Genomic DNA, 11,618 nt, shown 5'->3' with positions numbered 1-11,618 from the left:
AATTTCATTTCTCTCATTTCGTTTTCGCACAAAAACCCATTTATAGCCAACTGATTTTACACCTTCAGGGTTTTGGACTACAGGTCCAAAAACCTCACGTTTAGCAAGTGAGTCTAATTCTGATTGAATTACATTTTGTCATTCTGACCAATCATATCTACGTCGACATTCTTCGATGGATTTAGGCTCAAGACTTTCACTATTTTGCATGAAGTTAAGTGCAACATTATATGCAAAAACATTATCCATCGTTATTTTTTATCGATCTAAATTTATCTCATCACCGGTAGAATTTATTGAAAGGTTTTCATTCACTTGAGTCTCGGGTTCACCGATTTCTTCAGGAATATCAGGATTACTCAAATCTTGACCTTCTTCAGGAGGTTCTTTTGTAGTATCATCTTTATTAATCCTCACGCTTCTCTTTCTAGGATTTTTATCCTTTGAACCCAATGGTCTACCACGCTTTAGGCGTGTTTGGAATTCAGAAGCTGTGATACTGGTAGATGATCATTTTGGGATATCAATCCGGATAGGCACATTCACTGCGGGGATATGTGACTTAGTTATCCGTTTCAAATCAGTAAATGCATCTGGCATTTGATTTGCTATGTTCTGTAAGTGGATAATTTGTTGTACCTCCTTCTCACATGTGCGGGTACGTGGATCAAAATGCGATAGTGATGAAACTTTTCACGTAATTTCTCTTTCGGGATCCTTTTTCTCTCTTCCTAATTGCGGAAAAGTTGTTTCATCAAACCGACAATCTGCAAATCGAGCAGTAAATAAGTCTTTCGTCAACGGTTCAAGGTGGCAAATTATGGAAGGTGAGTCAAACCCAACATATATGTCCAACCTTCGTTGAGGGCCCATTTTGTACGTTGTGGTGGTGCTACAGGCATGTATACCGCACAACCAAAAATTCATAGATGGACTATATTTAGCTCATGACCAAATACTAATTGTGACAGAGAGTATTTATTATAATTTATCGGTCTGAGACGTACAAATGCTCCTGCATGTAAGATAGTATAACCCCAAACAGTAATCGACAATTTTATTTTCATAAGTAGAGGTCTTCCTATCAATTGTAGACGCTTAATAAATGAATCTGCAAGGCCATTTTGAGTATGAACATGAGCAACGGATGTTCAATTTTTATCCCAATTAATAAGCACTAATCATCAAAAGTTTGGGATGTAAATTCTCCAGCATTATCAAGGCGAATAACTTTAATTGGATAATCTGGAAATTGCGCCCTTAATCTTATTATTTGTGCTAACAACTTCGCAAGCGTCAGGTTACGAGATGATAAGATGCACACATGAGACCATCTAGATGATGCATCTATTAGAACCATAAAATATCTAAACAATCCACTAAGTGGATAAATAGGTCAACATATATCCTCATGTATACTCTCTGAAAAGCTAAGAGATTCGATGCCAACCTTCAGCGTTGATGATCTGGTAAATAATTTGTCTTGATAACAAGTAGCAATGAAAAAAATTCATCATTCGTAAGAATCTTCAGATCCTTTAACGGATGTCCAATTGAATTTTCAAGAATTCGTCTTATTATTATTGATCTAGGATGACCTATTCGATCATGCCATGGCACAAATATATTTAGATCAGTAAACTTCTGGTTTACGATCAAATGTGCTTCAATTGCATTAATTTTTACATAATATAGGCCAGACGACAAAGTTGATAATTTTTTCAAAATATATTTCTAGCCTGAGACACTCTTGTTTATATTAAAATATTCAATATCTATTTCATTTAGTGTGTCAACATGATATCCATTTCTGCGGATATTTTTAAAACTTAACAAGTTTCTTGGAGATTTAGAAGAAAATAGTGCATCTTCTGTAACAATTTTTGTCCCCTCAGGCAGAAATATAATAGTTCTTTTGGAGCCTTCAATCATTTTTGAATTACTAGAGTAACATTTGTTGTTCTTCTAAGCAAGTACGAAAAATATTTTTTGTCTTTAAAAATGACATGAGTCGTTCCAGTATCAATTACACAAATATTCTCGTAATTGATCATTGATCCAAACAAAAATTGAGGCATATCTATATTTTTCTTCAAAAAGAAATAAAGTAAACATTATAATTAAAATATGACTCATTATATAAATTTTATTTATTTTACATGGATTAGAAAAATACAAACATATTATTTAGTACAGACAAATAAAAAAGAAATTATTTAAATGTTATTAGGCTTATCAATATTCATATTTTCTTCTGGAAAATTAAATAAATCAGCTACATCCAGATGCATAGGCTCAATATTATCTTCAGAGATAAAGTTTATCTCTAGCTGAACCAGACGTTTTGATGACCAGCAGGTCCGTGAGCAGTGGCCCATATTTCCACATCTATGACATATACTTTCTGAATTTTTCTTTGGTATAACTTCTGACTTTTCGCTCTTCTTTTTATATTGCTAATCATTTTTTGGTGTCAGCCGAGCATCATGATTATAATTTCTTTTCGACCACGACCACGATTGGGCCATGACCCCTCTCTCGTTGGTTATAGTTTGCCTGATTCACTTCAAGGAGTGGCAAAGAACCAACGGGCCGCCTATCATAATTTTTCATTAATAGTTTGTTGTGGCGTTTAGCAATAAGAAGCTGAGAAAGTAATTCAAAATATTTTTTATAACGCTTTTCGCGATATTGTTGTAGGAGCATATTCGTGGATAGAAATGTGGAGTATATTTTTTTAAGTTTGTCTTGCTCAATGATTTTTTCTCTGCATAAATTTAACTGTGCTATAATTCTAAATAAAACAGAATTATATTCAGTTATATTCTTAAAATCCATTAGTCTCAGATTAAGCCAATCACGATGTGCTGTGGAAGGATGACTAACTTCAAGTGGTCATATTTTTCTTTTAAATTCTTCCACAGTTTAAAGAGGTATTTTAATGTGAGGTACTGTAATTTTTAACCCCCCGTCAAGATGGTGATGGAGAAATATCATGGCTTTGACACGATCTTGACTAGATGACATATTGTCATCTTTGATAGTGTCTACCAGATCCATCGATTCTAGATGTATTTCGACATCTAGTTCCCATGATGAGTAGCATTTTCCAGATATATGAAGAGCAATAAATTCAAGTTTAGAGATATTTGACATTTTAAAAAAATAAAATTCTTACCATTTTGTTACCTTTTTAAAATAGCTCAAGTGATGGAGGCTCGTGCTAATAACGTGTTATAAAACAAACTAAACTTAACAAATTAATAAGAAATAGTACGAGAAAGAGAGAATAGAGAGAATTTTAATGTATTTTGTGTGTTTTCTTACACACTGCTAATGGTTATTTATAGTCAAAATGCATCTGAAGATATGGGAGAAAGAAAGGATAAGCAACAAAGTGGGGCCCATTATATGGAGCATCCACTATTAAATTATAATATAATAAATAACGTTTTTATCTACAATTATAAAGCTGTTCTTTATATAATTAGCGATAAAAAATAATTTACATATGATCTTATTAGCTTATTGATTTAATCATTAACTAAAATTTTAATTGAATCGATAATTCAATTAAAAAAATTGCAAAACGTTAGCCTAATAACCCTGTAACACGAAATCATAACACTTATTTAATTCGATTTATCAATTAAATCGATTTTTACACACTTAATATAGAAGGGCCTTAATTATATCAATAAATATACTTTTTGTGATTTTTTATTTTAAAAATAATCAAAACTCTATCATTTGCTGAAAGTTTACAGCCACACCTCCAATTTTCAATTTCTTTAAAGACAAACACACCTTCATTTTTCTCTAAATTTTCAAGAATCCCCATGTACTTATTGGGAATGAAAAATTCCATCTTTGATAGAAAAGTTGTGGATTCGTCATTTTGTTGTATCTCAGGACTTGTTTGATTTTCTTGGAAGTTCTTTTTAGTGTTTCCATTTCTACTTTAATCCCTCGATCAAGTATTTTTATGAAACCTCCTTTTCGAGGGTATCTTTAGTTTTTATTTTATTTTGACAAAAGTATTAAAAGTTCTCTTAAATTTAGTGTGAATTATTACTCTCATTCTCAAATTATGACACTTTTAAAAACACTTCTTTACTTGATTACTAAACTTAAATATATTTCAATTTTGCAACGTGAGTGAAATACACACCCTAAATTTTATCCAAACTTAGGGGTGTTTTCAACATTTTTCTCAATTTTTTTATTAAGAGCCTCATGCTCCTACTACAAGAGTTTGAGATCACTTGCTATGTTGTGTAGCAGATCGAGGGTGTATTTAAATTTAGTTAATCAAGTAGATGAGTGTTTATAAACATGTCAATAGTTAAACATTTTTCTCAAGCATGATAATAATTCAGAGACGAAACTAATAATTTGAGTCAAATTTGAATTCTTTTATTTTTATTTTGGGGAAAGGTGGAGTTGAACATTTTCACAGATATTTGGCTGTGCAATATTATCGGAAGGTACGTGTCGGGCACAAGTCGAAAACGGAGCTCCAGATTCGTTTCCATTGAATTGACTCGGGCACAAGAAAACCAACTTGTCATCTTCAATTCATCCACGAAACCTTCATTTCTTCCAGAAAAAATCATACCGATTTCGTCAATCTCATCTTTTGTAGATGATAAATTTATAGATATGTTATCGTCTTCGTCGTCGAATTCGATGATTCGTCGTGTAGTTCCGTTCTTCACCACCCGGATTCGTCAAAATTACCGACTTTTGAATTCCTCAGCTTCTGCTCTGTCCCAACCACAATCTCAATCTCAATCTCAATCTCAATTAGAAGCTCCAGATTCTGTTGTTATGACTGAGAACTGCGTTCGTGTAAGTTTAACATATCTCTCCATCCGAAGTTTTCCCCTTTTTCTGCTTAAGAAATGTTCTGTTTTTTTTTAATCTGGGATAGACTTTTTGCGACTTATGTGCAGTTGTAACAGAAATTTTCAAGATTCTTATGTTGTATCTTATTGAAACATTCGAGATGTGACACGTTTATGTATAATCAGTTAAATTTGTTCAGTTGTTCTGTGATAGATTGTTAATTTCCAAGTGAATAATTCCACTTGTGAAAGGAATTTTCTGGAAAATGGATTTTTTTGGGTACTTTAAATAGTGGTATATGTGACTATGTGAGAGCATAATCACTTTGACGAAGACGACATTCAAGTTTTTATACTGTTTTATAAGGTTTGATGTCGTACTGTTTATGTATGAATTGCTTGTAAAATTAAGCTGAGACAATTCACTAACTTGGTTCGTTTTATATGCCTGAGTAGAGGATTAAAGAGTTGCAAGCTGGCGAACATAAAGAGAAGATGCTCCGCTTGAGTGTTGAAGCTGGTGGTTGTTCTGGGTTTCAATATGAATTCTCTTTAGATGATAAGGCAAATTCGGATGACAGGTTTGCTAGCGTTTTCTTGTATTTCATATCCTATACAATTTTGGGAGTATTATATCATGCTTTCTTTAGTTTTAGAGAGACCCCTATTTGTCTTCCCTATATTGTCTTAAAACAAACTATTGAGTATTAGAATGAAATGAGGCTGAATAAAGTGAACTGGATGTAGAGGGATTATATATCTAACTCCAACTAGTTCGGGATTGACACGAATTTGATTGATTGATACATCCTGTTCTTGGCGGTCCTTAGGAATCTGACAGATTTTGAAGCACGAGCTCAGCATCCTACTCCCCCATATCCCCCCCCCCCCCCCAAACCACTTAAAATACACAATAGTTTCATATGCTGCTACTGTTAACATTTGTCATTATGTTGCTTATTTTGCTGTTTGTTCATTTCTTATATTTTGTAGAATTTTTGAGCATGATGGAGTTAAATTGGTTGTGGATAATGTATCATTCGATTTTGTCAAAGGTGCAACTGTTGATTATGTTGAGGAGCTGATCCGCTCTGCTTTTCAGGTCTGTAGAAGTATCTTTTCAGGACATTCACTATTGCTATTTACTTGCATGTCAGATACACATGCTTATTGATGTTCTAGACTAACTGCATGATGGATGCCGCTATTCTATTTTTCTGTTTCTGTTTGTCAATGAGGCAAGAATTAGGACAGGTCATTAGCTCAAGCCCTTAGAGACTTGCCATTCTAAAATATGGGGAAGTATCACTGACCACTCTACTAGCCTGGGGTAGTAAATACTAAATAGAAGTTTTACGTTCAAATAGTTATTAATCTAGAAATCTCTAGGAGTCTTATAAACTAGAAATTCATTTAAAAATGCATGGAATAATGTTTCAGAATTCAACTGCTTTTGGAGGAGGAAAAAAAATCAGTTGCTACTTTTTAAACAAAGTATGTTGTGTTCTTTCACACTTGGAACAAATAAGTTGCACCACATGCTGCATTGTAACTGTGGTTGCTTCCTTAATGGAGGGCCAAAGAGTGCTGGCATGGCACTTCTCATAGATTAGGAAATGTATTTATCTATTATCTCATTTTTTTGGTTTGTTCTCCTGTGAGTTTAATACTTTACTACCTAGAAAATTAAATTAAGGAAAAGAGGCGACGATTTGAGTTATGAGGAGATTTCAGTTATGGCTTTGATTACTACCTACAAAACTGAAATAAGGAAAATTTCAAGGAAAAGAGTTGACGTTTTGGATTATGAGGAGATTTTATTTATGACTTTAAGTACTACCTACAAAACTTAAAATAGGAAAAGAAATGAGAAGATTCAGTTATGGAATATATAGAGAATCTCATAAACTGGGTAATTGATGAGCACATTGGTTTTATTTAATCACATTCGATTGTAGTTTGCTTGTGAAAGGGATTTAGTTGAGGGTACACTGTGGAGTAATATGACATATTTATCGCGTTCCAGAAAAACTATTTACTTGTATGATAGATTACAGGAACTAAACGTTTTGGGTTATGATGAGACTTTATGGCTTTAATTACTACCTACAAAACTGAAATAAGGAAAATTTCAAGGAAAAGAGTTGACGTTTTGGGTTATGAGGAGATATCAATTTTGACTTTAATTACTACCTACAAAACTGAAATTAGGAAAAGAAGTGAGGAGATTCAGTTATGGACTATATAGAGAATCTCATTAACTGGGTAATTGATGAGCACATTGGCTATATTTAATTACATTCCAATTGTAGTTTGCTTGTGAAAGGGATTTAGTTGAGTGTACTCTGTGGAGTAATTTGGCATATTCATCATGTTCCAGAAAACTATTCATTCGTATGAAAGATTACAGGAACTAAATCTGAGTTAAAGTTCATTTCTTTTTGTCCCGAGAAGCAGTGGCTCCTTTTCATGAACTGATATTTGCTAACCGTATGGTAAACTTGAGTTGTGATGTGCCACACGTTATTCTAACAAGTCAGCTTGGTAAGTTTTCTATAGTGATTTTACAAACTGTAGAGCCTTCAATAAATCAATAGAGTGGATATAAGTCAAAAAGAGTCTACTTCTTCCTATTTCTTTGTAGTGGAATGTTAAGTGCGTGAAGTTTTTAGTTTTGACTTCCTAGAAGTCTTTAGATTTTAAAATTTTGTATCTCCGGGCTTTAACAAGTTGTGTGAGAAACCTCGAGAATACTATTAATTTAAATGAGAAGCATGATTAAAATGGTTATTCAAATGACTAAACCTGTTGATTTTATAGAAGACTTTAAATCTAAAATTTACATGAAATTATTCTGTCCAGACATATATTGATTATCCTAGTTCTTTTTTCAATCAACTTAAAATTCTATGCAACTTTTCAGCATGCAAACCCCCTTTTTTGGTGGTTTTAAGCTCAAATAATACATAGGGAAATTAGCTTTGAATTTGGCTCATAATGTTAGAATTAACCAGAGGTGGTACATTCATGTAGTTACTTTGCTTCTGATACAGAGATTGTTCTGTATGTATTTGGAAGAAGGGAAGGGAAGAAATGAGACGATGGAAAAATATAATTGAGGAGGGGGGAGGCGAAAAAAGAAATTTCGTTTGATTAGCTTAGTCGATATTATAATTACAAACATGAATTGATATTTATACAATATGGACAAGTATGACTTTATATTTGTTAGTTTAGATCAGTAAAATCCAAATATGTACGTATATATAGTCCTTCTGGTTAAATCCAAATTCATACCAGCATTTACAGATTTCTAAGCAAAAGCCAAAGGAGTACTCTATTCTTCCTTCCTCCCTCCCCTCCCCTTTCCTTCCTTCATTCAATCATTCCTTACTTACTTACTTAATAGTCAACATTGATTTATACTCTTCTATTTGTGACTCAGTGTTTAAATTATTGTATGTTGTGTTGATTAGTGTCACCTTATACATTTGACTGATAAATCATACCTGTTAATATTTGTCTTTTACTGCAACTGATGTTTTCTTTTCCTCCGTCACATGTTGCATTAAACATATAGTGTGTAAGTGACATACCAAATGAAATTCTATCTACATTGAATTATATCTGATATAAAGAGCCACTATTCAGGTGTACCAATGATTGCATATATCCTACTGCTTTATGTGTAAAGATTAAGATGTTTCCTCTTTAATTATCTGTTTACGGATTAAGGATTTTTTCTTCTATCTCAACAAATTTCAAATATATCATCTAATTGTAAATTGATTGATTTAGGACTGCGCAAAGTGCGAACAATGTTACTAGTAGATGAATAAAATGAAAGGTTGGGGAGATCCTCTCTCATCTTACCTATTTGTTCTGCTAATGGAAATCCTTAGCACAATGTTGAGAAAAGCTGGAAGGTTAGGGTGGATAGAGGCCTTAAAATAGGCAGGTTAGATCAAGAAGGTATGATACTTAATCACATCCTGTATGCAGATGGCTCTCTCCTATTTTGTGAAGCTGACAAAGAGCAGATGCTATATATGAGAGGAGTTCTTTTACGCTATGAAGCTGTTACTGGACTGAGAATTAACCTAGTAAAGAGCAGTATTTTTAGCATTAATGCTGATGACTGTGTTGAGGAACTCACAGATATCGTGGAATGCAGGTTACAAAAGTTCCCACCTCTTATTTGGGGCTTCCATTAGGGGGGGGGGGGGGGGGGGAAAGTAGGGATAAAAACATTTTGCAAGGGGTTATTGAAAAGTGTAACAAAAAGCGAATTCCTTGGGAAAAGCAATATCTATCTCTTGGGTGTAGGCTTACTTTGATCATAGTGTCTTAGATGGAATTCCAACATATACTACGTCTCTGTTTTTATATGCCTGCAACATTGGTATTAAGTTGGATGCCATTAGAGGACAATTTTTATGGCATGGAAATGCAATTAAGAGGAAAATTCGCCTGGTTAAGTGGCTGGTGGTCACTGAAGACAAGAAGAAATGGGGAATGGGAGTGAGAAATTTGAAGTTATACAATAAAGGTTTGATATTTAAGTGGTTATGGAGATACAGGATGGGAAGTGAAGTTTGGCAAAATATTCTATTTGCTATGTATGGAAATAAGGAGGGTTGGACACAAAATCCAGTTCAATTGAAACAGTGTGGGGAGGAATTTGGAAGAAAATAAGTAAAAATGTGGGATGAATTCTTACAGTATACAAAGTTGGAGGTTGGCAATGGTGCTCGAATCAGGTTCTGGATAGATATTTAGAATGAGAATGAGAGTTTGAAGAATAGATTCCCAGATTTATTTAGATGTGCATTAAACAGAGAGGGTCATATTGCAGATTTTGATTTAACTTCATGTTGGCATGTCACTTTCAGGAGAAGTCTGAATGATTGGGAGTTGAGTAGCTTCTGTCAATTTCTTCAGCAACTGAACACATGCCAAATTAATCTGAATAGAGAGGACGGATTAGTTAGGGTTAACAGCAGGGACAAAATGTTTTCAGTAAACAATTGCTATAAAATTCTACTGCACCAGCATAGTCAGGAGGTTCCAAATTGTCGCTGGAAGATGATTTGGAAAACCAAGGCACCGGTGAAAGCATCCTGTTTTGGGTGGTTAGCAGCTAGAGATGCTTGTCTTACACAGAACAAATTGCAAAGAAGAGGTTTTCCCTGGTGCAGTAGATGCTATTTCTGCAAAAATGAGGAAACTGTTGAACATATATTCCTTTATTGCAGCTTTTTAAGACAGTGCTGGGAGGTTTTTCTTTCTATTGTGGGGGTATCTCTGGTTATACATCAGAAAATTAGCCGCCTGCTTTTGGTCTGGAAGGCTCAGGGGATGAAAAGAGACTTAACGCTGATATGGAGGCAATTCCCATCTATTGTATACTATGGACTATTTGGTTTGAAAGAAACAAGGCATGCTTTGAAGGGAAGATCATGCAGATTTCTGGAGTCTGAAGAACAAATGCATTAAAATCTTTTCTTATGGTGTTCTTGTAGTACTCTAGATTGGACGGATCATTACTTGGATTTTCTATATGTCTCAGGGGGTAATATGCAGCGTGACTGTTGGAGTTTTATGTAGTTATGCTTTGTAGTTTGATTCTGTACCAGCTTTGTACCAAATTAATAAGATTTTACATATAAAAAAAAATTATCAGCAAAAGAAGATCTCATAATTTTTTTGGAGAACATGTCTAAAATGACTCTGACATTATTTTTATTGCGCCAGACACCTTGATTGAAGTTTCAGTAATTGCCTTTAATTGGGAATAAGGAGTTAATATTTGGATGTTATTTTGGAGGAGATCTGCTGAGAAAGCTTCTTAGACTTGACATATAAAATTGCAATCCTGCAAGTTTAATGGTAATATGGGATATTAATAGTATAAATTTGTGCAATAGACTACCACATTCTCACATGAAATCTTTCAAGACCATGTGATGCTTACTCCCGCTCTATATCCAATTTTTCACATTGCTCCAAGACTTTTCACCTGTTTAAGTTTTAATATATCTTTTAGTTGGCACTAGAACCATTTTATTTTCTGTTAGTTCCTCCCTTTCGGTTTTCATTTAACTGCTTTTGTGCATGTTTACTTTCTGCAGGTATCTACCAATCCAAGTGCAGTGGGTGGGTGCAGTTGTAAAAGTTCCTTTATGGTGAAGCAGTAATTTGACACTTCTGTAGCATTCAGCCCGGAAAATCAGCATTCCTCTAAACTGGATATGGTTTACTGCAAGGCCTAACCACTTTATTATATTAGTCCATCTGGTGTCTAATATCTATTCATCATATTCTTCTACCGTTAAGGCAGCAAGACCTGCATTATGAGAATTTATACCTGAGAGGCCATAGATTCTTTATTGTACATGCCATTTTTTTTTTGCCTTGTTGGAGCTGGTTGGAAGTGTAGAATGTGACTGTTAAATTAGGTTGTTGAGTAGGCTGTTGTACTGTAGACAATAATTCCAGTTGAAGATATGGTAGTTTTGGCTGGAGACATTGTACAAGGAATTTTGAAGTGAAGGGTTTAAACAGAACACATGTTCTCCTTATAGTTATTGAAATAAAGGTCCGAGGCTGTGGGAGAAGCATATTATATAGAGTCCCCATCAACTACGCTAGAAAGTTTTGATAAAACAATAATTTGTTTTAGTTTTGCTGTATGATCTTTGACAGCTATGCTCGTTGAAATTGAAAATACTGAATGTTGATGTATACTGCATTTGTGGAGCTTAAGGTGGT

At 34.0% G+C, this 11,618-nt stretch overlaps 1 protein-coding gene across 1 annotated transcript; it reads left to right on the top strand.

Annotated features, from left to right (window-relative positions):
* The first annotated feature begins 4,495 nt into the window (after window positions 1–4,495).
* Window positions 4,496–11,413, top strand: LOC129886093 (iron-sulfur assembly protein IscA-like 2, mitochondrial). The gene is made up of 4 exons (XM_055960624.1): window positions 4,496–4,851; window positions 5,304–5,428; window positions 5,841–5,949; window positions 10,979–11,413. The coding sequence occupies exons 1-4, from the start codon at window positions 4,663–4,665 to the stop codon at window positions 11,042–11,044; spliced, it is 489 nt and encodes a 162-aa protein (XP_055816599.1). The 5' UTR covers window positions 4,496–4,662; the 3' UTR covers window positions 11,045–11,413.
* Window positions 11,414–11,618: the final 205 nt, after the last annotated feature.

The sequence above is a fragment of the Solanum dulcamara genome, chromosome 4, assembly GCF_947179165.1.
Source record: "Solanum dulcamara chromosome 4, daSolDulc1.2, whole genome shotgun sequence".
Classification (NCBI taxonomy): domain Eukaryota; kingdom Viridiplantae; phylum Streptophyta; class Magnoliopsida; order Solanales; family Solanaceae; genus Solanum; species Solanum dulcamara.
This window is presented reverse-complemented; position numbering and strand designations above follow the sequence as displayed.